General features: G+C 59.8%; 3 protein-coding genes across 8 annotated transcripts in view; 2 read left to right on the top strand and 1 right to left on the bottom strand.

The window, feature by feature from the left end:
- The first annotated feature begins 518 nt into the window (after positions 1-518).
- On the top strand, positions 519-4,161 carry LOC105472216 (gamma-glutamyltransferase 6). 3 transcript variants are annotated; one of them, XM_011725253.2, is made up of 4 exons: positions 519-714; positions 1,335-1,537; positions 1,653-1,748; positions 2,035-4,161. In XM_011725253.2, exons 1-4 carry the CDS (start codon positions 575-577, stop codon positions 3,075-3,077), a joined length of 1,482 nt encoding a protein of 493 aa, XP_011723555.2. In that variant the 5' UTR covers positions 519-574; the 3' UTR covers positions 3,078-4,161. The 3 variants fall into 3 exon arrangements, with proteins under 3 accessions (XP_011723555.2, XP_011723545.2, XP_070938282.1); XM_011725243.2 differs by having other exon boundaries at positions 1,635-1,748; XM_071082181.1 differs by having other exon boundaries at positions 2,625-2,882.
- Positions 4,162-5,708: 1,547 nt separating this feature from the next.
- Positions 5,709-22,959, top strand: LOC105474363 (MYB binding protein 1a). Of its 2 annotated transcripts, XM_071082178.1 has the most exons (26): positions 5,709-6,018; positions 6,185-6,280; positions 7,410-7,493; positions 7,593-7,667; positions 7,769-7,876; positions 9,667-9,842; positions 10,001-10,168; positions 10,296-10,413; positions 11,826-12,121; positions 12,710-12,820; positions 13,518-13,643; positions 13,857-14,024; positions 14,110-14,209; positions 16,266-16,362; positions 16,449-16,600; positions 16,859-16,942; positions 17,026-17,175; positions 17,261-17,431; positions 17,511-17,668; positions 18,878-19,130; positions 19,301-19,426; positions 19,510-19,578; positions 20,148-20,255; positions 20,480-20,581; positions 21,553-21,689; positions 21,883-22,959. In XM_071082178.1, the coding sequence occupies exons 1-26, from the start codon at positions 5,821-5,823 to the stop codon at positions 22,436-22,438; spliced, it is 3,987 nt and encodes a 1,328-aa protein (XP_070938279.1). In that variant the 5' UTR covers positions 5,709-5,820; the 3' UTR covers positions 22,439-22,959. The 2 variants fall into 2 exon arrangements, with proteins under 2 accessions (XP_070938279.1, XP_070938280.1); XM_071082179.1 differs by lacking the exons at positions 5,709-6,018; positions 6,185-6,280; positions 7,410-7,493; positions 7,593-7,667; positions 7,769-7,876 and having other exon boundaries at positions 9,729-9,853.
- Positions 22,492-24,864, bottom strand: part of LOC105472158 (SPNS lysolipid transporter 2, sphingosine-1-phosphate) — a 42,224-nt gene continuing 39,851 nt past the window's right edge. Inside the window, exon 13 of one of the 3 annotated variants that reach the window (XM_011725175.3) lies at positions 22,492-24,382. The gene's annotated coding sequence lies outside the window, so the exon portion shown is untranslated. The remainder of the gene's footprint in view (positions 24,383-24,864) is intronic. The other 2 variants (XR_011615330.1, XR_003016004.2) reach the window with 2 other exon arrangements.

Here is a 24,864-nt window from a genome sequence, read left to right as displayed (position 1 = left end):
CTGGACAAAAGTCGCAAAACACGCACAGGGAGTTTTGAACCAAGTTGCTCCCCAAAGAAACCCAGACCCAGAGTAGCCACAGGGTGAGCCTTGACCCCAGCCAGAGAGTGGACACCCCTACGCCAGAACTTAGTCACGTGCTGATTCAAGCAGGTGGGAGCTCTGACCCAAGCCACCATGTAACTGTAGCTCTAATTCAAGTCCACAGTCCCTAAACTATAGTCCTGGGGGCATCCATGGGCTACATCCCCCAAGGGGAGGAGCCTAGCAGGTGCCTGGGTGTCAAGGTTGTGGCATTAGGGCTGAGCTCGTCGTCGACCTCACTGAGCTGTGACCCCTTCCAGGCAGTCACCTGGGAGCCCTGTCGCGAGAGCTCCTCGGGCCTTGTGTCCTAATGGGGCAGGCTCAGATGCAGCCTCCTTGGCCCCGTGCCCTGCCCAGACCTGTTCTGGATTCCACCCCCACCCTTCCCCAAGGTCGCTGCCACCTCCCACCTGCCAGGCTTGGGCAGGGCCTCTGACACACAGCCGGGAAGGCTGGCAGGCAGGAGGGCTGGGGCGAGCACTGGGGGGCCATGGAGCTGGCAGCAGAGCCTGTGGTCTATCAGAAGCTGCTGCCCTGGGAGCCAAGCTTGGAGTTGGAGGAGGAAGAGGAGGAGGAGGAGACATCAGAGATGCTGGTTCCAAACCCCTGGAGGCACCAGGACTCTTCCAGGTAGGTAAGGGAGGGGTCTGAGCACCAGGCTCCCCAGGCTTGAGGTTGGCAAGTCCCTCTCTCTGAGCCCCTCAGGAGGACCAGGCAACTCCCGGCTGGGCTTAGCTCCAGGCACCGTCTGATCGGTTTGGGGGAAAACCTAGGCTGTAGCCCCAGACTTGGCCTGACCCAACCAAAAGTCTGTGCACCTGGAGGGACATCTGTAGCAAGCTGGCCTCTGTCCCATCTGCTGCTCTGTCAAAGGTCCCCAGCCCCCAAGCCCTGGTGCAGGAGGCACCTGCTGGGCAGGTTGGGGCCTGGCTATGCCTGGCTGGGCCTGCTCCCCAGCCCCTTCTTTCCTGCCTGCCACACCCCACTGGGCCTCCCTCCCGCCTGATTGGACTCTGCCCCTCCAATGTCCCCTCCAGAGGATCCCTCCCTAGCTAGCCTGTTTCCCCAAGTGCTTTCCCACCTCCATGTCTTTGCCCAAGCTGTGCCCGCTACCAAGAAGCCCTTTCTCCTCAGCAGACTTGCACTCCTCTTGTTAAATCAAACCTGTTGGGAAACATTCCCTTGGGTCTCTTGGGGTTCGTGGGCATCTCTCTGTCCCAGTCCTGGCTCAGGACACCCCCCCTCTACAGGAACAAGGCTGGTGGGCTGCCCGGAACCTGGGCCCGTGTAGTGGCAGCCCTGCTGCTGCTGGCTGTTGGCTGCTCCCTGGCTGTGAGGCAGCTCCAGAATCAGGGCAGCTCGACAGGAAGCTTGGGCTCTGTGGCCCCTCCACCTGGCGGACACTCCCATAGCTCTGGCGTATACCACCACGGTGCCATCATCAGCCCTGCAGGTCAGTGAGTGCTGGGGGCAGCTTGGGGGAGGGGAGGGTCAGTGGTCACCAGCCCAGCCCCCCTCTTTGCTGCATGACAGTGCCTTCCTTGCTGCAGCCACATGCTCCCACCTAGGCCGAGAGCTGCTTGTTGCCGGGGGCAACGTCGTGGATGCTGGAGTTGGAGCCGCATTGTGCCTGGCAGTGGTGCATCCTCATGCCACAGGCCTAGGTCAGTGACCCCTGACCCCAGACCACAACCCCAACCCACAGCCTGATCAGTGACCTGGAACTTAGGGAGTCAGTAGCCCTGACCTCAAGGCTGCTTAGTGAGCAGGACCTAGGGTTTGGGAGGCAGTCCCAACCCCAGGCTATGACCCTTGAGCCCAGGTCCGTGGAACCTTGACCTCAGGCCTGGTCAGTAAGTTCTGATCCCAGGCTCAGTCAAGGGATCTTGACTGAAATAAGTCAGTGACTCTTGACCTGCGGCTGCTGAGTGACCCCTCTGTCTCCTGCAGGTGCCATGTTTTGGGGCCTCTTCCACAATAGCTCCTCGGGCAATTCCACGGCCCTGACATCGGGCCCAGCACAGACCCTGGCACCCGGCCTGGGGCTGCCCACGGCTCTGCCCACCCTGCACCTACTGCACGCACGCTTTGGCCGCCTGCCGTGGCCACGCCTGCTAGTGGGCCCCACCACGCTGGCTCAGGAGGGCTTCCTGGTGGACACACCCCTGGCAAGGGCTCTGGTGGCCCGGGGCACAGAAGGCCTCTGTCCACTACTTTGCCATGCTGATGGGACGCCCCTGGGCGCTGGGGCCCGAGCCACTAACCCACAACTGGCAGCTGTGCTTCGTAGGGCAGCCTTTGCTCCCACCTCAGACCTTGCTGGGGACGCTCTACTGAGTCTGCTGGCGGGAGACCTGGGGCTGGAGGTGCCCTCAGCTGGACCCAGGCCCGCTTTGGAACCAGCACAGCAGCTACCTGTGCCCCAGGGCATCCTGTTCACCACCCCTAGTCCCTCAGCTGGCCCGGAACTGCTGGCACTGTTGGAGGCAGCCCTGCACTCTGGGGTGCCCATCCCTGACCCCTGCCCACCATTCCTGCAGACTGCTGTGAGCCCTGGGAGCAGTGCGCTGGCCGCCGTGGACAGCAGCGGCTCTGTGCTCCTTCTCACCTCCTCGCTCAACTGCTCCTTTGGCTCTGCACACCTGTCCCCAAGCACTGGGGTTCTGCTCAGCAACCTGGTGGCCAAGTCTACTGCTAGTGCCTGGGCCTGCCCCCTCATCCTCCGTGGCAGCCTGGATGACACAGAGGCCGATGTGTTGGGGCTTGTGGCTTCAGGGACCCCTGATGTGGCCAGGGCCATGACTCACACCATACTCAGGCATCTGGCGGCAGGGCCCCCAACCCAGGCCCAGCACCAGCACCAGGGGCAGCAAGAACCAACACAGCATCCCAGCACTTGTGGCCAAGGGACCCTGCTCCAGGTGGCAGCCCACGCAGAGCACGCCCATGTCTCCAGTGTCCCCCATGACTGCTGCCCCTTCCAGGGGTTCTAACAGGATGGAAGTGGGTCTGGCAGAAGACAGAGTTATCTGAAGCACGGGGGCAGGAGCAAAGCAGATCCAGCAGCAGTCGAGTGTGCACCCGCAGGGTGTGGTGGCTCACACCTGTCATCTCAGCTCTTTGGGTAGACAAGGCAGGAAGACACCTTGAGGCCAGGAGTTTGAAACCAGCCTAAACAACAGAGCAAGAACTCTCGTCTCTACTAAAATTTTAAAAATTTGCCAGGGGCGGTGGCACATGCCTGTTGTCCCAGCTGCTTGGGAGGCTGAGGCCGGGAGCTTGCTTGAGCTCAGGAGTTCAAGGCTGCAGAAAGCTAGGGTCACACCACTGCATTCCAGCCTGGACAACAGAGTGAGACCCTGTCTTTAATAATAATAATAATAATAATAATAATAGCCGGGTGCTGTGGCTCACGCCTGTAATCCTAGCACTTCAGGAGGCCAAGGCAGGTGGATCACCTGAGGCTAGGAGTTCGAGACCAGCCTGGGCAACATGGTGAAACCCCGTCTTTACTAAAAATACAAAAAATTAGCTGGGCGAGGGGGCGTGCACCTGTAATCCCAGCTACTCAGGAGGCTGAGGCAGCAGAATCACTTGAATCCGGGAGGTGGAGGTTGCGGTGAGCCGAGATCGCACCATTGCAACCCCACCTGGGCAACAAGAGTGAAACTCTGTCTAAAAAAAAAAGAGTGTGTATCTATTATGTGCTCACTGCTGGCTCACACCCCAGCCTCTGGTCTTTTCAGTTCCTACACTTGAGTTCTGGCATCCAGAGCTAACACAATCATTCTTCAGATCACCCACACTGGATGGAATCTCTATCTGTTTTATCAGCTAAGAACATCAGGGTAATAAGGAAAAAGCAATAGGGCCTGGGGGCAGCCCTGAGTTCAGATCCAGCTTTCAGGAGGACAGGGGAGAGTGCAGAGCCTCTGCCTAGGCTCTGGGCCCCATGGAGCAGGACAGGCAGAGCCCAGGGTACTGTTGGCATCTCTGTCCTTCCCTTCAGGACAGCCCTTACCTATCTTCCTCAACCAGACTGGGTACAAAATAAAGATCAAGTCTCCCGGAAACCAAGCGCCATTCCTGCTTCTTGGTTAATTTTCCATCAGCTTTTGAAGCAACTGGAGTCAGGGCTTCCCTGATGGGCAGCACAGGTGACCAACAACCAGAGAGGGGAGAGCCTGGGTTGACATCTTTCAGCTTCCCCCTGCTCCGCTCACCTCCTGCCTCCTGGGGCACCAGATGTGCAAGATGAATGTTTTCATTTCACTTTCTAGAACAGACAGCAAAGCAGAGAAGCAGTTGAGAGGGTGAGAAGGTGCCCCAGGGGCTTGGGTACAAAGGGATTGGAGTTGAGCATGTGGAAATTCAAGGTGAAGGTTAGCCCTGACCTCCCCCCAGGGTTAGGTCCTCTCTGGACCACAGCCCTCTATACACAGCTTCTCAAACCAAGAAGCAACGGTGACCAGTAAGTAGCACTTCCCCTCCCCTGCCATTGTAAAAGGCTTCTCTGATTTAATAGACCGCTTGGTCCCACCACCTCCACCTCCCACTCCCAAGAAAATTCTTCTCCATAATGGCATCACAATGTACCCAGTTATTTAGGTCCCAAACCTGGCATCCCCCTCATTTCCTCTTCCCCGACATCCAAATCCATCACCCCCCCAACCTGCTCCACATTAGCCCAAATCTGACCTGTTCTCATTTTCCCTGGGTCCAGTTCACCAGTTTCTAAATGGTCTTCCCGTGCTTCCACCTGCGCAGACCTACAGTCCATCCCCCACACAGCAGCCAGCATCGTCTTGTTAAAATGTAAATCAGATCCAAGCCTGACCCTGCATTAAACTCACCAGTGATTTCCCATCACCCTCAGAATGAAATCCTAGCCCGGGGCCCATGCAACCTTGCTTCTCGCCAGCCTCAGCCCCTCCAGCCCTGGACCTTTGTAAATCGCAAGGCTTGGGATTTCGTCCCCTTAGATCCTTGCAGGAGTGCGGGGAAGGGGGGCCCTTCTTGTCACTCAGCTCTCATCCCAAATGCCACTTCCTCACAGAGGCCTCCCCTGACCAACCCCTCAAATCATTATTGTAGACCCTATTTAATAGTAGTTAGCCGTGTTTTTAACGGGTGATGTATTCACGTTCCAGCGTTTAAAAAGCTCCTGCAATTAGAATTGCATTCCTAATTCTCTTCATAATTATGATCCTTTTTAATGCATTTGGCTCCGTGTTCCTCCACGAGAGCAGCGGCTTTGTTCCGACCGCCTAGCACGGAACGCAGCAGGAGCCCAGTAATTGTTGAACGGCTCAACGTTCGGAGCGCAGGGGCCGATCGGGGACGAGGCGGATCGATGTGCTACACCTCGGTTTGTTTCCGAGATGGGCCCTCAGCAATGCCCCCAAGGGGCTCCAAAGGGGCAGATGCCACAGCCGCCAGGAAAGTACGGGTGTGAGCAGAAGGCTGGGAAAGACCACGCGCCGCTCAGCTAGGGACTTCCGCTCAGAGCTAAGGCGGAAACGCCGCTTTCCCTGGCCCCGCCCCTTCCCCGCCTTTCGGGGGGGTCATCCGCCCCGGCCCCGCCCCTCTTGGTGGCCCCGCCCCTCTTGGTTTCCTCGACCCTCCAGGTTCTTCCGCCTCCGCGCCGACACTACCGGTGCGCATGCGCCATGCCCTGACCTGGAAGCTGCTGGGCCCGGGGCACACGTGTTTTGTGTTTCGGTGAGTGTGGCGGGGATGGGGAGCAGGGAACTCGCCGAGCCGCTGTCTCCTGGAGAGGCGACGCAGAGTGGCGCCCGGCCTGCCGACCGCCATGGCCTATTGAAGCACAGCCGCGAGTTCTTAGACTTCTTCTGGGACATTGCGAAGCCTGAGCAGGAGACGCGACTTGCGGCCACGGAGAAGCTGCTGGAGTATCTGCGCGGCAGGCCGAAGGTGGAGTGGCGGGGTCTGGGGCAGGGGCCGCGCATATCCCGGCAAGGAAGCGGCGGCAGGCCAGGGATTTGGGACGGGGGGCACGTGGTCGCACCTAGATGCCAAGGTGCGCGGGGGCGTGCACCTTGTTTCACCATTGAACACGAGGGTGCGCTTGGTTCTGCAGGGGTCCGAGATGAAATATGCCCTGAAGCGCCTAATCACGGGACTCGGGGTTGCGCGAGAAACAGCCCGGCCGTGTTACAGTTTGGCCCTGGCACAGGTGAGGTGGTGCTCCTGGCAGGATCCCAGCCATCCAGGTCAAAACGGTGGGGTGTGAGGAGGGCAGGTGTGGTGTATCAGCTGCGGCGGAGGGGCAGCCCGAGAGAGAGGTAGGGAGTGGCAGAGTTGATTGGAGGCCAACCTGAGGGAGGTCTCCTTACATAAAGGTGGAGAAAGTGTGAGCAAGGCCTGGCCAGGTTTTCTATTTGGTGCTTGGGTTGCCCGGCCTCTTAGGTACACTTGCTGGGAGCAGTGCGCGCTGGGTGGGCTCCCTTAGGCCTGCAAAGGCATTCAGCTGATTGCAGTAGACCACCCTCTGAGGAGCCTTGACAAGGGGAAGAACAATAAAGACCCAGGCCTGCAGGATCAGCCTGAGGGGAGCTCAGACCAGGTGTGGAGAGAAGACCCAGTGGCTGAGAATTTCAGACGAGCAATCTAGGGGCTGTAGAAGGTACTTTTGTGCTGGGCATTGTGGTTCATGCCTGTAATCTCAGCACTTTGGGAGGCCGAGGTGAGCGGATCACCTGAGGTCAGGAGTTCAAGACCAGCCTGGCCAACATGGTGAAGCCCCGTCTCTACTACAAATACAAAAATTAGCTGGACGTGGTGGCGTGTGCCTGTAATCCCAGCTATCCAGGAGGCTGAGGCAGCAGAATCACTGGAACCCAGGAGGCAGAGGCCGCAGTGAGCCGAGATCACGCCACTGTACTCCAGCCTGGGCGACAGGACAACACTCCATCTCAAAAAAAAAAAAAAAGAAAACAACAAAAATTAGCGGGGCGTAGTGGTGGGTGTCTATAATCTCAGCTACTCAGGAGGCTGAGACAGGAGAATCGCTTGAACCCAGGAGGTGGAGGTTGCAGTGAACCGAGATCGCACCACTGCACTCCAGCCTGGGCAGCAGAGCGAGACTCCATCTCATAAAGTACTTTCAGAAGCCCTGGTGGAGACAGAGCAGGGGGATGAGACTTGGTTCCATGTGAGCAGCTCCAGAGGCGTCCTTGGGGTGGGACTAGGGACCTGAGGCTTCTTGGGAGAAGTTGAAAGGGGAAAGGAGGTTAAGGTTTGTGAAGATGTAGCTGGGCCACTCTCCTGAACCCCTCTTCCTCCTGCCACACAACTGCTGGCAGCTGTTACAGTCTTTCGAGGACCTCCCGTTGTGCAGCATCCTGCAGCAGATTCAAGAAAAATATGACCTGTGTGAGGTGAAGAAGGTAAGTGGATCCAGGGACGTCAGCAGCCCCAGGGGTGGGAGGCCTGGGGAACGGGGAGTCCCAGGGCCCCTCACGCCTGTGCCTGGAATCCTTCTCTAGACAATGCTGAGACCTGTTCTCTTTGCAAACCTGTTCGGAGTACTCGCCCTCTTTCAGTCAGGCCGGCTGGTGAAGGTAAGAGCTTTGGAGGGGCTGGGGGAATGTAGGCTGACTTGGAATGGGTAGGGGACAGTAGTGTGCCCTGTTCATACCCTCTGTCGTTCCGTGGGGACCAGGACCGGGAGGCCCTGATGAAGTCCGTGAAGCTGCTGCAGGCCCTGGCCCAGTACCAGAACCACTTGCAGGAGCAGCCCGGGAAGGCCCTGCTGGACGTCCTCTCCGAGGTACGAGCTCACCCGCTGTGCGGGCTCGGCCAGCGCTTCCCGTTACAGAGACATCATCGGGGCTTGGATGAGAGTCTGGAACAGCATTGTTCCATAGAAATACAGAGATGTATAATTTGAAGTGTTTCAGTGACTTTGTGGAAAAGGTAAAAAGAAACAGGTGTCATTTAGTAACATTTTACTTCGTCTGGTATATCTAAAATATTACTGCAGTATGCATTGGTATAAAAAACCGTTGAGGTGGCCGGGCGCGGTGGCTCAAGCCTGTAATCCCAGCACTTTGGGAGGCCGAGACGGGCGGATCACTTGGTCAGGAGATCGAGACCATCCTGGCTAACACGGTGAAACCCCGTCTCTACTAAAAAATACAAAAAATTAGCCGGGCGAGGTGGCGGGCGCCTGTAGTCCCAGCTACTCAGGAGGCTGAGACAGGAGAATGGCCCGAACCCGGGAGGCGGAGCTTGCAGTGAGCTGAGATCCGGCCACTGCACTCCAGCCTGGGCGACAGAGCGAGACTCCGTCTCAAAAAAAAAAACAAAAACAAAAAACCGTTGAGGTATCTTACATGCTTTTTTTTTTTTTTTTGAGACGGAGTCTCGCTCTGTCGCCCAGGCTGGAGTGCAGTGGCACGATCTCAGCTCACTGCAAGCTCCGCCTCCCGGGTTCACACCATTCTCCTGCCTCAGCCTCCCGAGTAGCTGGGACTACAGGCGCCTGCCACCTCACCCAGCTAATTTTTTTTGTATTTTAGTAGAGATGGGGTTTCACCGTGTTAGCCAGGATGGTCTCGATCTCCTGACCTTGTGATCCGCCCATCTCGGCCTCCCAAAGTACTGGCATTACAGGCGTGAGCCACCGGTCCCAGCCTCTTACACACTTTTTGTCAGGTCGTCTCCAGAATCCAGTGTGTATTTTACACTTAGGCACATCCCTGTTCAGATTGGCCACCTTTGAAGCGCTCAGCAGCCCCGTGTGGCTGTGACTACTGTATTGGGCAGTGCAACTCCAGAACTGTGCCTGGCACGTCGCAAATATATAAAACGTTTGCCTTGTTATCCTAGTCAAGGCTGGCCCCTGGTGGGCCTCCACTGCCCGACTTGGGAAGGTAGCACCTAGGCCCTTTTGCCACTGAAGAGAAAGGCAGGGGCTGGCAGGTCCCAGGCTGGGGCTTACTGTGCAGTCTTGACCTCAGAGCCGGAAGGACCTGAATTTGAATCCCAGCTCTCCACCCAGGGCTCCTTGTGTGTGAAATGAGCTAGTCCTCTGAAATACTAAAAAAAAAAAAAGGAATAATTAAAAGGGTAGCTCTGACTGGGCACAGTGACCCACGCCTATAATCCCAGAACTTTGGGAGGCCAAGGTGGGTGGATCACTTGAGGTCAGGAGTTCGAGACCAGCCTGGCCAACATGGTGAAACCCTGTTTCTACTAAAAGTACAAAAATTAGCTCGGTGTGATGGTGCACACCTTTAATCCCAGCTGAAGCAAGAGAATTGCTTGAACCTGGGAGGCAGAGGTTGCAGTAAGCCAAGATCACACCACTGCACTCAACCTGGACAGCAAAGCGAGACTCTGTCTCAAAAAAAGCAGCTACCTCTGGGCCAGTTAGCATCAGTGGGATGCTTGTCAAAAACCCAGCTGCCTGGGAATTTGAGTTTTGTTAGCAAATACCCTCTGATGACTCTGGTGCCTCACCAGGTGGCCCTGTGTCAGGAGCCTGGCAGGTAGAGCAGGATCCACCGGGCTCACCCCTCAGAGGAAGCCACCATTTCTTTATCTCTCCATCCTTAGGTCTCAGTGGCTACATTGCAGGAGATCCTGCCAGAGGTCCTTAAAGCCGACTTGAATGCAATACTCAGCTCCCCCGAACAGCTGGAGCTCTTCCTCCTGGCCCAGCAGAAGGTGCCCTCCAAGCTCAAGAAGCTGGTGGGATCCGTGAACCTATTCTCGGATGAGAATGTTCCCAGGTGTGACGGAGGTGGGCGGATTTGCGCTCCCTGGGGCTGTGGGACTGCATCTGGCCAGGCCCAGGTTTGCCATGTGGCCTGGGGGTGTCCCGGCTGCTCTTGGCACCCTGGCCCTTGCCCGTGAGGCGAGTGTTCCCTCAGTCCCTTGCTCTCCGCAGGCTGGTGAACGTGCTGAAGATGGCTGCCGCCTCCGTGAAGAAGGACCGCAAGCTGCCCGCCATTGCTCTGGACCTGCTCCGCCTAGCGCTCAAGGAAGACAAGTTCCCACGGTTCTGGAAGGAGGTGGTGGAACAAGGGTTGCTGAAGATGCAGTTCTGGCCAGCCAGGTGCTCGCGGGGCGTGTCCTCCCTCGGCCCCCTTCCCTGTCTGTGAAGTGGGGCTGGGCCACCAGTCCTGAGGTCCCCGCCAGGGGTCCCAAGGGCTCTGATCAGGCTCTGTCCCGCACCCCCTTAGCTACCTATGTTTCCGCCTGCTGGGCGCAGCCCTGCCCCTGCTGACCAAGGAGCAGCTGCAGCTGGTGTTGCGGGGAGACGTGATCCGCCATTATGGGGAGCACGTGTGCACTGCGAAGGTGGGTAACGCCCGTGCAGCTCGACACTGCCAGAAAGGCTAGACAGGGAGCTCTCCCTGCCAAGAAGGGGAGCAGGCACCTCGGGGGCTTGGCCACGGGTGTCCCCTCTGTCTGGGTAGTGAGCTGCCTGAACCCCTTCCCCTCGGACAGATTTGATTTTTTGAGTTGGAGTTTCGCTCTTGTCGGCTAGGCTGGAGTACAGTGGTGTGATCTGGGCTCACTGCAACCTCCGCCTCCCAGGTTCAAGCGATTCTCCTGACTCAGCCTCCTGAGTAGCTGGAATTACAGGTGCCCACTACCACGCCCAGCTAATATTTGTATTTTCAGTAGAGACGGGGTTTTGCCATGTTGGCCAGGCTGGTCTTGAACTCCTGACCTTAGGTGATCCACCCGCCTTGGCCTCCCAAAGTGCTGGGATTACAGACGTGAGCCACTGCGCTCGGCTTCCCTCTGACGGTTTTGTAAGGTCAGGCCCTTCTGCCAGCAGGCCCCTCATGGGCGTGGATAGCCAGTGGGCTGTTCAGACCTCCACCGCTCCAACCCATGCTGCAGTGATGAGAACAGTCGTCATGACCGTGTTTGGGCACCAGTGAGCCTGATGCCCAGTAAGTGCTGCTGGGTTTACTGTTCTCACCAACTCATTTTATCTTTGCAACGAGTTTCAGAGAGCTGTCATTCTGGGTGAGGGGGCAGACTTGAAGTATCAGGCAGTGGTTAAGAGTTTGGGTTGGACGGTGGTGCACACCTGGAGTCCCAGTTACTCAGGAGGCTGAGGTGGGAGGATCAGTGAGCCATGATCGTGGCACCGCACTCTGGGGACATAATTCTAAAAAATCTAAAAGGAAAACAGCTTGGGCCGTGAAGCCAGACATTACCCACTGGGAGCCTCTGACCCTGAGACGTTCTTTCTAGGTGTTTTTGTGTCTCCCTTTATTCACCTACACAATGATAATATTGGCTGACTGCAAAGGGTTGCTAAAATGCTAAGCTGCCACACAAAAACGTGGGGTGTGGGTCCTGGCGCTGAGGAAGTGCATGGGAGGTGGTGGTTTTTGGTCCTGAAGATGACACAGCTAGGAATTAGCAGCATGGGCTTTGAACCCAGGTCAGTCTCGCCTCAACTACCACCCTGCCCTGCATGGAGCCAGAAAACAGACCATCCCCATCCAGCAAGGCAGAAAGAGGGGCCTTCTGGGGCCGGAGGTGGTGAAGCTGGAGCAGTCAGACCCAGAGAGGCCTTGATGCCAGACAAAAGCACTGGGGTGACAGTTCAGGCTCAGCCTAACTGTGTACGACGCGAGGTTTCCGGGCCTTGGTTTAACCCGTAGCGGGTGCAAGCCTGGTGGATTGTTGGGTTTTGACCGCCTGCCCCCTGGGCTGGTGGGCTCAGCTCCATGCCTAACTTCTTGCAGCTCCCAAAGCAGTTCAAGTTTGCCCCAGAGATGGAGAATTATGTGGGCACCTTCCTAGAGGGGTGCCAGGATGACCCTGAGCGGCAGCTGGCCGTGCTAGTGGCCTTCTCATCCGTCACCAACCAAGGCCTCCCTGTTGCGCCTACTTTCTGGCGGGTCGTGCGGTTCCTGAGCCCTCCGGCCCTGCGGGGCTATGTGGCCTGGCTGCAGGACATGTTTCTCCAGCCAGACCTGGACTCCTTGGTTGACTTCAGCACCAACAACCAGAAGAAAGCCCAGGACGCGTCGCTCTACGTGTGAGTGGACCTTGGGGAAGGACCCCTAACTTAGGAGTTAGCTTCCTAGGCCTGCAGAGCCCAGCAACCCGAGCCCTCCCTCCACAGTGTCCTGGCTCTAAACCGTGAGAGGAGAGAAGGGAAGAGCCTGAGCTCTCATGTGAGGCTTCAGTGTGCTTGTGTGGTCGCACACTGGTGATTGGGATGGGGAGATCTTGGATTCCTGAGATCAGGCAAAGGAATGTCCTGTTTTTGCCAGTTCTTCTGAGACAGAGTCTCACTGTGTGGCCCAAGCTGATATGCAGTGGCAGGTGATCTCAGCTCACTGCAATTTCTGCCTCCCAGGTTCAAGTGATCAAGCGATTCTCTGCCACAGCCTCTCTGGTAGCTGGGACTACAGGCACCCGCCACCACACCCAGCTAATTTTTCTATTTTTAGTGGAGATGGGGTTTCACCATGTTGGCCAGGCTGGTCTCGAACTCCTGACCTCAATTGATCCACCTGCCTTGGTCTCCCAAAGTACTGGGATTGCAGGTGTGAGCCACTGGGCCCAGCCTGTTTTTGCCAGTTCTAAGTGGCTCACATGACCTCACCTCCTGCCCTGCTAGGCCTGAGCGAGCTGTGTTCCGGCTGAGGAAATGGATCATCTTTCGATTGGTGAGCATTGTGGACAGCCTGCACCTGGAGATGGAGGAGGCCTTGACTGCACAGGTGGCCAGGTACGTACGAGATGTGCTGGAGCCCCAGCTTCCCATGGCCGTGTGGCCAAGGAATGGGGCCCCTTAACTCGTCCTAGTTTGCATCCCCTGGAGCCAGAAGCCTTTGGGTTGAGTCATCAGTGGGGAACAGGCGCAAGGGGACTTGGGAATTCCTTAGGAACCCGTGAAGGGAAGGGGCCCAGGAGGCATCCCAGCTGCAGGGGCCTAAAAGGTTCAGGTGTGCTCTGCGCGCCCTGCAGGCAGCTTTTGCACGTGGGAGCTGTGAGGGAAGCCTCTGCCCACACCTGCCTCGTCTGTGCCTTGCAGAGCCGGGTGCTCGAATCACCCTCAACATTCACGGTTGCAAGAGGGGGCTGCACTGGCCCCATGTCTGCCGGAGCAGTGACGTGACTTGGCCATGACCACACAGCCTCCCATCTCTTGGTTTCTTGGGAGGGGCACTGATTCTCTCTCTCCAGCTCGGGTTAAGCCGCGTTCAGCTGGGGATCCAGACCAGAGAAACGGCCCCTTCCCATCCTAGCCCAGCCCAGCCCAGCCACCTCCAGCCTTGCCCGTCAGGCCCCTGAGGACTGTGCCCAGAGCAGAAGGGCTCCCCCTCGTCCTCCTGGCCTCGTACGCTCGGTGGTGCCATCCAAGGAGGGGAGCCTTTAAAACCAATGGCAGTGAATGGTGATGGCCGCTCTCCCGCCCTCCCCAGGTTTTGTTTGTTCCACGCATTCTTTGTCACAAAGAAGCCCACATCCCAGATCCCCGAGACAAAGCAGCCGTTCTCCTTCCCTTTGGAAAGCCAGGCCCGAGAGGCGGCCAGCAGTGCCTTCTTCAGGTGAGTCTCAGGCAGCCCAGGAGAGGCCCAAGGGTGGGAAGGCCTTGAGGGCGCCTGCTGCCTCCGGGTCCCCCAAGCTGGGAACAACGGCAGAGGTCCCGGGAGTTCTAGTAGGTCCTGTAGAGGTGGGAGACTGAGCCCTGGGGAGGGCGGAGGGAGGCGGCTACATTCACTAGCCCGGTCTGGTGACCCCAAGCCCCACCCCTCGCCCAGTCTGCTGCAGACCCTCAGCACGCAGTTGAAGCAGGCCACGGACCAGACTCGGGGTGGGCAGCCCTGGACCTACCACCTGGTGCAGTTCGCAGACCTGCTGTTGAATCACAGCCACAACGTGACCACCGTGACACCCTTCAGTGCGCAGCAGCGCCAGGCCTGGGACCGGTGAGCACGCGGGATTTCCAGGGGACGGGCAGGACGCTGCAGTCTGACTGGCGCAGGGGCCTGGGAATCCGCCTGTCTCCCACAGGATGCTGCAGACTCTGAAGGAGCTGGAGGCCCACTCCTCAGAGGCCAGGGCTGCCGCCTTCCAGCACCTTCTGCTCCTTGTGGGCATCCACCTCCTCAAGGTACCGGGGCCTGGGAGGGAGGGGCCGTGAGCCTGGGGTTCTGCGGCGCAATGGGCCCCCTACCGAGAGGCCTGAGGGCTGTGGGGGTGGCCAGGAGAGGCTCTGGGGGAGTTAAGTTGGGAGGTGTTTGAAGCCAGCCTCGTCACAGTGGAAACGTCCCTCTGGCCAGTTAGCGGCACTAGCCGGTGTCCTCGGCTCTCCGTGCAGGGTCTCTCGTAATCCCCGTAGCTTTGAGGCAGCCACCTCCTCTCCATGTTTGACGTGGAGAAACGGAGACTCTGACTCAGAGGCAAAGTAGCTTGCGCTGTACCCGCAGCTGTGGGAACACCTTCGGGCGACGGGCTCTCTAGAACCACGGAGTCTCCCTCTCGGTTCTTCCCATCAAGAAGCCCTGACCACATTCGAGGCTCAGTACCCTGATTTCTTTTGAGAGTTTTTTTCTCATAACATAGGAGGCTCTTCCCGGGGCTGCTTCGCATCTTCTGTAGCCTGAGTAGGTGGGTCTCTCGCCTGCTCCCGTCTGGCCACTTGACTGCGGTTGTCTTACTTGCGAGCTTTGGTTATTCTGAGCCCAGCATGTGGATGAGCTGTTTGGGGAAAGGTTGGCCACGATGCCCCTTCTGATTCTAGGCGTCAGGCCTTTGATAGCAGCAGAGCCCTGGTGATTCTGGGACACATGGGGAGCCTGTCCCCAGCCTTGGGATCTCTGAACTGGACTTGGACAGAGGAGGCTGCAGTTTGCTGTGTTGGACCTTTAGATAAAATGTGCAGCTCTGGCCGGGTGCGGTGGCTCACACCTGTCATCCCAGCACTTTGGGAGGCCGAGGCGGGTGATCACTTGAGGTCAGGAGTTCGAGACCAGCCTGGGTAACACAGTGAAACCCCATCTCTACTAAAATATAAAAATCAGCCGGGCGTGGTGGCAGGTGCCTGTAATCCCAGCTACTCAGGAGCGTGAGGCGGGAGAATTGCTTGAACCTGGGAGACGGAGGTTGCAGTGAACTGAGGTGGCGCCACTGCACTCCAGCCTGGGTGACAGAGCAAGATTCCGTCTTAGAAAAAAATAAAAAGGCGCAGCCCAGAGAAGGACAGGGCCCTGCCTGGGCACACAGCCTGGGAGCCGGAGAGCAATGACAAGGGCTTTGGGTGGCTTTGTCCCACCCTGGCCTGAACGTTCAAGCTGCCCACTGCATTATGAGGGGCAAGTTTGTCTTTTAGGTGCCAAAGATCCCACAGTTTTCAAGAGCGCCTCCTGTACACGCACATACGCACACCACACCTCCTCACTCAAGTCCGGGGTTATCCCCAGTCAGATGAGTTCAACGTAATTAGTTAAAACTAATGACTTTCAGTTCAGTCTCATGCCAAGCCAAGCATGGAGGGAATAATCTAGAATTATGAACTGGGGGCTGAGGCTTGCTGGCTTCTCTGGGACCCTGACCATCCTTGTCAGGCTCTGCCTCTCTTGAGTGTCAAAGCGGGAGTGGGACGCCTTGTCTCCTGCAGGCTTTTGGATCCTGTAACTGCGTATTAGGTGTAAAAAGGCCCTCAACTAGCCAGGTGCGGTGGCTCAAGCCTGTAATCCCAGCACTTTGGGAGGCCGAGGTGGGTGGTCACCTGAGGTCAGGAGTTCAAGACCATTCTGGCCAACATGGTGAAACCCCGTTTCTACTCAAAATACAAAAATTAGCTGTGCATGGTGGCATGTGCCTGTAATCCCAGCTACTTGGGAGGCTGAGGCAGGAGAATGACTTGAACGCGGGAGGCGGAGGTTGTGGTGAGCCGAGATCACACCACTGCACTCCAGCCTGGGCAATAGAGCGAGACTCCATCTCAAAAAAAAAAAAAAAAAAAAAAAAACCCTCAGTTCTCGGGGTGTCCTGGGGTCCAGCTGGGGGCTTCCATTCTGGATTGTAGGGGTGACTGGCCAGGGCGGGCCAGGGTTTGGGGTGTTGAAGGCTTCTGATGCCACTGCTCCCATTTGGCCAGCCCCTCGCCTGGCTTAGAAGGGCGAGGGACAGGGCCTGGCCCCAGTGTGTGTCCTGTCCTGCCACAGTCCCCTGCAGAGAGCTGTGACCTGCTGGGTGACATCCAGACCTGCATCAGGAAGAGCCTGGGAGAGAAGCCCCGCCGGAGCCGCACCAAGGCCATCGGTGGGTCCTTGGTCACGAGAGAGGGGCTGGAGTGGTGCAGCGGGGCCAGTGGTCCCCTGCCCGGGCTCAACCCCTCCCTCTTGCAGACCCCCAGGAGCCCCCATGGGTAGAGGTGCTGGTGGAGATCCTGCTGGCCCTGTTGGCCCAGCCCAGCCACCTCATGCGCCAGGTGGCGCGGAGCGTGTTTGGCCACATCTGCTCCCAGCTGACCCCGCGTGCCCTGCAGCTAATTCTGGATGTGAGTTCAGACCTTTGGGAAGGGACCGTGGGCTCACTGAGCAGCAAGCTGCACCGGGGTCGCCGCTCCAGCCTCCCGTGTCCCCACCTCCCCGCTGGGAGCCTGCGGCCGGTGGGAGGGTCTCGGTCTCCCTGGCCTGGCCACCTCTCCTAGGCTCCGTTTTCTTCTGGGAAATGGGGGCCTTTGGCCAACGCTGGGCCGGGCCTGGAGAGGAGGGCGGGGGCCGCAGATGGGTCAGCGGCTGGGACCCCTCCCCAGGTGCTGAACCCGGAGACCAGTGAGGATGAGGACCATGTGGTGGTGACGGACGATTCTGATGAGCGGCGGCTGAAGGGTGCAGAGGTGCTGCTGGCGCGGGCCGGGTGGGGGCGGCGGGGAGTGGGACAGTCGGAGAGGTGTGTGACGTGCCTGCCCCTACCACCCAGGACAAGAGCGAGGATGGCGAGGACAACAGAAGCTCAGAGAGTGAAGAGGAGAGTGAGGGGGAGGAGAGCGAGGAGGAGGAGCGCGATGGGGACGTGGACCAGGGCTTCCGGGAGCAGCTGATGACCGTGCTGCAGGCTGGGAAGGCACTGGTGAGCGGGGGGCCGGGGAGGGCTCAGGTGTCCCCGTGTTGTGTGCCCACCCGAGGCCAGGCTGACCGCTGGGCCTGTCCCTCAGGGTGGAGAGGACAGTGAGGATGAGGAAGAGCTTGGGGATGAGGCCATGATGGCCCTGGACCAGAGCCTCGCCAGCCTCTTTGCCGAGCAGAAGCTGCGTGTCCAGGCCCGGCGAGATGAGAAGAACAAGCTGCAGAAGGAGAAGGCGCTGCGGCGCGACTTCCAGATCCGGGTGAGCCTGGGGGTGGACCGCCCCCGCTGCCTCCCCATGCACCCGCCCCTGTGTTGCTGACCTGCCCTCCCGGCCACAGGTGCTGGACCTGGTGGAGGTGCTAGTGACCAAGCAGCCCGAGAATGCCCTGGTCCTGGAGCTGCTGGAGCCGCTGCTGAGCATCATCCGGCGCAGCCTGCGCAGCAGCAGCTCCAAACAGGAGCAGGACTTTCTGCACAAGACGGCGCGCATCTTCACGTGAGCACCGTGGGGCAGGGCGGGCGGGTGCGGCTGGCAGCCCCCAGGCGCAGGAGGGCCAGAGCTCTAGGCTTGCTGTCTGCACAGGAAGGAGAGAGCCAGGCTTCCAGCCTGGGCCCCCAGCTTGCAGGCTCCCCGCTCAGCCCTAGAGGCACACGTCACTCTGTGAATCCCACAGTCCTTGCTTCATCCCCACGTTCTCCCGCCACAGTGCCAGCAGTGCCCTGGAGCTGGGGGCCATCCCTGCCCTTGACAGTCTCGAGTGGGGGTGGAGGGGGACAGTGAGAGCACCTGTGGCAGGGGACACCCAACCCAGTCCTCAGAGGTGTAGCGAGCGTGAGAGTTTGTCAGGCTGGGAGGCCTTGGGCAGGGCAGAGAGGGAGGAAGAGCATCCTGACGGGAGCCAGTCAGACACGCAGCTGGAAGGTGAGGTGAGCAGCGAGGCCACGGGCCCCTGCACCCTTGCGGGCCCTGACCCTAGTGGTGCTGGGGGCCACGGAGGCATTATCAGCAAGAGCATTGGCGTGGGGAAGGGTCTGGGTCTGGTTTCCCTTTTCAGAAATGGCTGGCAGTGCAGAGAAGGGTTTGGGAGGGGCTGTGCTGGAGGCAGGGGACCCAGGAGAGAGGCAGGTGCCAGGTAGACCTGCCTGCAGAGCTCAGGTGCTGGGGAGGTGAAGGCCTGGGACCCGGGCGCTGCATGGATAGTCTGGAGGGGTGGGGAGCGTGACTGGCAGTGCATTCTTCCCAGCCCCAGGCCACGCCTTCTCAGATAGTTCTGCCAGTGTGCGTGGACAGTGTTCATTGAGCATCCTGCCTCTTGTCCCATTGTGTCCCCACCCCTGCAGGGCCACATAGGGTTCTGAGCACACCAACCCTTGTCTGTCTTTACACAAGGCCGGGAGGCCACAGCCCCAGGACAGTCAAGTGTGGGCGGGAGGGGTGCCCCAGGCGGGTGGGTGGCCCTTGGTGCAGCCTCCGCTCAGGGAGCTGTTCTGTTCTCCCCTGGGGTGCTCCGCTCCCCCAAGCACGCTGAGCCCACACGGCTTCCAAGCAGCCTGCAGGCGGCCTGGGCCTTCCTCTGTGGCCTGGGTCTCCTCTGTCTTCTAGGTCTGTTTCCCCACATGTAAAGTGGGACTTGGGCTGGCTCTGCTTGGCGGAGCAGGGTGGACCGAGAATGTTGTGACCAGCTCTCGTCCTCACCACCCATAGGCACCACCTGTGCCGTGCCCGGCGCTACTGCCACGACTTGGGCGAGCGCGCAGAGGCACTGCATGCCCAGGTGGAGCGGTTGGTGCAGCAGGCTGGCCGCCAGCCCGACTCCGCCACCGCCCTCTACCACTTCAACGCCTCCCTCTACCTGCTCCGGGTCTTGAAGGGCAGCACTGCCGAGGGCTGCGTGCGTGAGACACGGGAGAAGCAGAAAGCCGGCACTGACCCCAGCCCCGTGCCCACCGGCCCACAGGTGAGCAGGGCCTGGCCCAGGAGCAGCCCGGGAGGCATTTCACAGCCAGGGAGGGGAGGCCGGGACTTCCCCAGGGCCCAACCCTCAGCCTGCTGAAGGGAGGCCAGGCTCTGCCCCCGTCCCAGGGACCCCTCTCCTGGCGTCACCCAGCCCTCTCTCGCTTGGCCTAGGCTGCCAGCTGCTTGGACTTGAACCTGGTGACCCGGGTGTACTCATCAGCGCTGAGCTCCTTCCTGACCAAGCGCAACAGCCCCCTCACAGTTCCCATGTTCCTCAGCCTCTTCTCCCGGCACCCGGTGAGTGTTGGGGCCTGCCCTGCTGACTCAGGGTCCCTGCTCGGCCCAGCCTGCACCTCACAGCCCTTGTCACTCCCCACCAGGTTCTCTGTAAGAGGCTTCTCCCCGTCCTGGTCCAGCATGTCACAGGCCCAGTGCGGCCCCGTCATCAGGTAAGAGGTTTCCCAGCTCCCAGCCCAGGGCCTGTCTGAATTAACCCACTTAACCCTCTTCTGACTGGATATTGTGAGGCCCCAGAGCGCTGCCCTGGTGAGCACGGGCACAGCCGTCCCTGCCCTACTGGCCTGACTGTGGTACCCGCTCTCTGATGGGGGTGGCCGTGCCCTGGCCTCTGCCACACCTTGAACACAGAGGAGCAGAGGGGGCAGGGCCGGCCTCATTCCCGCAGCCACTGCTGCCCGTCTTGCCACACAGAGGACGCCCCTGGTAGCATCTGCTCAGGTGCCAGGGCTGTCGGGCAGGCTGGAGGAAGATGGCATTAAGCCAGTAATGGGCAGGAGTTGTCCCAACCTGAGGTCACACCTCTGTCCAGCCGGGAGGTCTTGGTGTCCCCCACCTGCACACGAAGGCCTGGGAGCAGGTGGCCACAAAGCCCAGAGCAGCAGGCAGCTTCGCACGCTGCCCACGGCAGCGCCCGGCAGGCCCCGAGCCCTCATGCGTCCCTGAGCCGTGCGCACCCAATGTGCCGAGGCTCCTACCACCCACCTTTGCCCAACCACAGGCCTGCCTGCTGCTCCAGAAGGCCCTGTCCCTGCGGGAGGTGAGGTCGTGCTTTGAGGACCCCGAGTGGAAGCAGCTGATGGGCCAGGTCCTAGCAAAGGTCACGGAGGTAACAAACGGGGGCGCCCCTTTCCCTACCCCCTCAGAGTCAGTTCTCTGGGAGAGTTCTCCGATCTCTGGGAGAGAAGTGAGGATTGGAGCCTGAGTCGGGAGTGGGGGCAACTGGGGTTGTCCCAGGAGACGGTCCCTGCCTCTGGGCCCTAGTCCCGGCGGGGAAACAGAAAGGCTTTGAGCCGCTCTCCGGAGCGCCTCAGCCTGGCCACCCTCCCCTAGAACCTGCGCGTGCTGGGGGAGGCGCAGACCAAGGCGGAACACCAGCAGGCACTGTCCTCCCTGGAGCTGCTCAATGCTCTCTTCAGGACCTGCAAACAGGAGGTGAGGCAGGGGCCCAGCCTGGGGTCGTGTTGGGGTTCCTCTTGGGGGCCTCAGGGCCCCCAGGGCAGCAGTGCCATGCCCAGGCTGGACTGCGGGGAGGGGGGTCACGTGGGGAAACTTCGGAGCGCCTGGGCCAGGGCTCTGGATTGTCATTTGGGCAGTTACCGAACCATGGATGGGTGAGTGACTTAGGAAGGGACTGTGCCACCCTGTCCTCCTCCTGCAGGGCGGGGTGAGAGGGTGTGGTGCTGTCACATCCACTGAGAAAGCCGAGAAGGGGCTGGCAGGGCTGGAGACTGTGGAAGGGTTGGAGAACATCCAGGGTGGGCAGCCAGGTTTCCAGGCCTGGTGCAGGGGTGTGGGCGGCCATCAGGGCAGGGCCAGGAGGCAGCTGGAGGTGGCCATGTGAGTCCCCTGGTCTGGCCCAGAGAGCAGGGTTTGGGAATCTTCAGCATGGGTGCTAGCAGCCCTTGTGGAGGGGGAGCTTGCCACCGGTGTGCTGGCAGGCAGAGGCGGGGCCCGGGATGGGGCCTCGACACTGGGTGATAGTGAGGAAGTCGGGAGAGCAGGGCTCCTGGGAGCCAGCGGATTCCAACAATAACCCTTCAGGATGTGCAGGAAGGTGGCAGGGGTGGGTGGGGAAGGGCTCTGGCAGCCCTGTGGTGATGGAGTGATGGGGAGTGGCCCTCTTGGAGGTGGGCGGGCCAGGGCCACTGCTGGAGGGGAGGACACCGAGACTCTTGAGACCAGGCCTTCGGCTATGGGAAGGACGAGAACCAACACCTGGGGTGCGTGTTTCCTCACTCGGTGAGAGACACGGACGACGTAACAGGCAGAAGGAGAGGCTGAGGCCCGGAAAGGGGCAGGGGTCACTGGTGAGGCAGCAGCAGGGCAAAGGTGGGAAGACTGGGAGTCTGGGAGAGGCCCTGTCCTCTGTGGTCCCCATAGCTCTGCCTTCCCACCCTCTGCAGAAGCTGACCTTAGACCTGACGGTGCTCCTGGGCGTGCTGCAGGGGCAACAGCAGAGCCTACAGCAGGGGGCACACTCCACCGGCTCCAGCCGCCTGCATGACCTCTACTGGCAGGCCATGAAAACCCTGGGAGTCCAGTAGGTTCTGGGAGGGGGACGCACACCTGGGGCGGGGGCTGGGAACACCCGCACGCTGCTGCACATGTACGCGCTCAAGCGCATGCTCAGATGCGGGAGCCGTAGGCCTCTGGGGCCCCACAGGACCCAGGTGGAGGTGGCGGTGGCTGCTGCCCTCACTGGGCACCTTCTTCCCTTGCTCACTTCCCTTCAGGCGCCCCAAGTTGGAAAAGAAGGGTGCCAAGGAGGTCCCCAGTGCCACCCAGAGCCCTATCAGCAAGAAGCGGAAGAAAAAGGGATTCTTGCCAGAGACAAAGAAGCGCAAGAAACGCAAGTCAGAGGATGGCACGCTAGCAGAGGATGGCACACCTGCAGCCACCGGCGGGAGCCAGCCCCCCAGCATGGGCAGGAAGAAGAGGAACAGGACAAAGGCCAAGGTCCCGGCCCAGGCAAACGGGACGCCTGCCACCAAGAGTCCAGCCCCTGGCACCCCCACTCTGAGCCCCAGCACCGCTGCCAAATCCCCAAAACTGCAGAAGAAAAGCCAGAAGCCGTCCCAGGTGAATGGAGCTCCCAGGCCCCCTGTGGAGCCTGCGGGCCAAAAGCAGCCTCAGAAGGCTCTTCCCGAAAAGGGGGTCGTGGGCAAATCACCAGTGTCTGTGCCGGCACGGAGAAAGGCAAGGCTGTCTTTGGTCAGCAGGAGTCCCAGCTTGCTTCAGAGCGGGGCCAAGAAGAAGAAAGCGCAGCTGAGGAAGGCGGGGAAGCCCTGAGCACAGGCACAGGCCACCCTCGGCCCCTGCCTCCATCTTGTCTGAGACTCCTATTTTTTTTTTTTTTACCGTGATTTAATAGGCAAGCTGCTTCTATGGCGCTGGCTCTGCCACTGGGGAGGGTGTCTGTGGCCACCTGCCCAGGCAAGCACAGCCTAAGCCATTCCTGCAGGGGTCCCAGGGTGCAGAGACCTCCCCGTCCCCGGTTCTGGGCTGGGACCTTGGCTCCAGGGCCATGTCCAGGGCTCTGGTGTTCGCCTGGGTGGGTGCAGGTTGACGCACTGGCTGCAGGCTAGGTACAGGTGTGACCATCACTCCTGCCTGCCACCCCCCCCCCCGTCCCCCGCCTCCAGGCCTTTCTGCTGTGAGGGAGCCACCAGGGAGTGATTTAAATAGGTTTATTTCTTCATTTACAAGAGGAATATATTTGGCTTCTCTCTTAAGACTCTGAGATTCACAATCAGCAGCCCTAAAAAATAAAGGAGCAGTTTGGCTTCCGGAAGGAAGAGGAGGCAACACTCGGACCTGGTTCTTGTACAACAAGAAAACATCGCTGGGGCCCCGCTGAGGCTGAGGCTGGTCTTTGGGGGATACCACCCCCACCCCATCCTCTTGTCAGACCCCCAGGGTACCCCAGAGCTTGGTGGGTGGGTGTTCCACTAGCTTACACACCACTGAAGCCACAGCCAGCCAGTAACTAAGGAGCAAGAAGAGCATTGTCCAAGCCGGCTCTTGGGGCCTCCTGTTGGCCACAAGGGCCCCCCCCCCGCACCAGAACCACCTCGATTGCAGCAGATGCGCAGGGAGTGTGTGACGCCGGAGGTAAGCTCCCCCAAAGCGGGTTGGGGCTGGTGTGAAGTTGGCAGCCGCATCCCGGTGTGTGCACGGATGGGACGTGGGTGATCAAAGGCCTGGCCCCCAGGGTCATTTGGTGGAATACCAGCGGGTAGGGGCTGGCGTCTCCCGGGGGCCTCGGCCTCAGCTCTGGGGCAGGAAGCTTTGTGGATAGCTGCTTCCTCCAGCAGCCGGAGCCCTGGCTGCTGCCCCACGGATTCTGGGAATGGTCTCCTGGGCCCTGCCCCTGGAAAAGGCTTGGCTCAGCCTCAGGGAGGGAGTGGGTTCCTGGCTTGGGGGGTGGTGGCAGGGAGAGGAGTCCTGTAGAGGTGGGCTGGTGTGTCCCTCCTAGAGCCCTCGAGCCTGGGGGCACAGGTGGTGTACAGCTGCAGCCAGGGCCTTCACCCCTGGTGATGCCAGCTTGTCAGAACAGTCCCCATCTGGGACCTCCAGGCTAGGAGCCAACCCGAGATAGTGAGTGTCCTCTAGAGAGACCAGCCAGGCCAGGGAGTACCCAGCCACTTGAGTGCCCAGCTTCAGTTGCCAGGTTGAGTCCGATATCCCCGAGGTCCGAGGCCCAGCTGAGAAGCAGTGGTCCCGCACACCAGGCCCTTACGTGAGCCTCAAAGCCGGGACTGCTGCCCTGAGGCCTGGGCCACCTGCTCTTTGTAAGGTCCAGGGTCTGTTGAGTCTTCAAAGCTGCAGAACCTGCTTTGCCCAGCAAGTTGTGTGGGAAAGTCCGGCCCCCTGGCCCTTCGTTCCAGGGAGGGCAGGGACTTGCCCAAGATCACATAAGCTGGTGGCAGGCCAGGCTCTCCCCGGACACCCACTTGGGGCTGTCTTCTTCCTTGGCCCCAGGGGCCCTGCAGCCCAAACCTAGGGCTGGGAATCTGTCCAACCATGTGGCTCCAACACACACATCCTTCCAGGGTAACTGAGGACACAGCCTCTTCTTGATGCCAGGGCCACTCAACAGGCCCAGGCCAGAGAGGGGGGATGCCCAGCCGTGGATCACACACAAAGCTTTGGGGCAGCCCAGCTGGTCCCGGACGCTGTAGGACACCTCCCGGATGAGGTGGGAATGTGAGTTCTTCATTGTCCCAATGGCACCTGGGGAAAGGGGTGTTAGGTCAGAAGTGGGGCTTAGTGAGGCCTATTCCACGGCTGCCCTCCCTCCTTCCCTTTTCTTGCTGTTTGGAGACGCACGCCTTCCCCTGGTCTTGGGGCTGTGACCCTGGCTCTGGTGCTGCTGGGAAGCTATAGCTCCCAGAGGGAAGGTCCAAGGAGTCAGGCCCTTGTACATCTAGGAGGATCTGGGAGAACAGAAGTCCGGACAGAGTGGGGAGTTCCTGGCCAGTCCTGGCCCTGACCTATGTGAGGCCCCACCCAGCCCTTGGAAGGAAGGAAAGGGGAGCTCATTTACTGGAAGGAGGAGCCTGCTGTCCCACCCATGGCTCCATCAGTAAATTCTGGCAACATCTTCAGAGACCAAGCCCAGGGTTGGTGGGATGTGCTGGAGCAGGAGGTGACTCCGAAGAAAAGTGCTCCCTGTCACCTCACCCTGGCCTTCCCCCTTCCGCAGGGAGCCCCCG

The sequence above is a fragment of the Macaca nemestrina genome, chromosome 17 (assembly GCF_043159975.1).
Source record: "Macaca nemestrina isolate mMacNem1 chromosome 17, mMacNem.hap1, whole genome shotgun sequence".
NCBI lineage: Eukaryota > Metazoa > Chordata > Mammalia > Primates > Cercopithecidae > Macaca > Macaca nemestrina.
The sequence above is the reverse complement of the archived record's forward strand: the minus strand, read 5'-3'. Positions and strand labels throughout refer to the sequence as shown.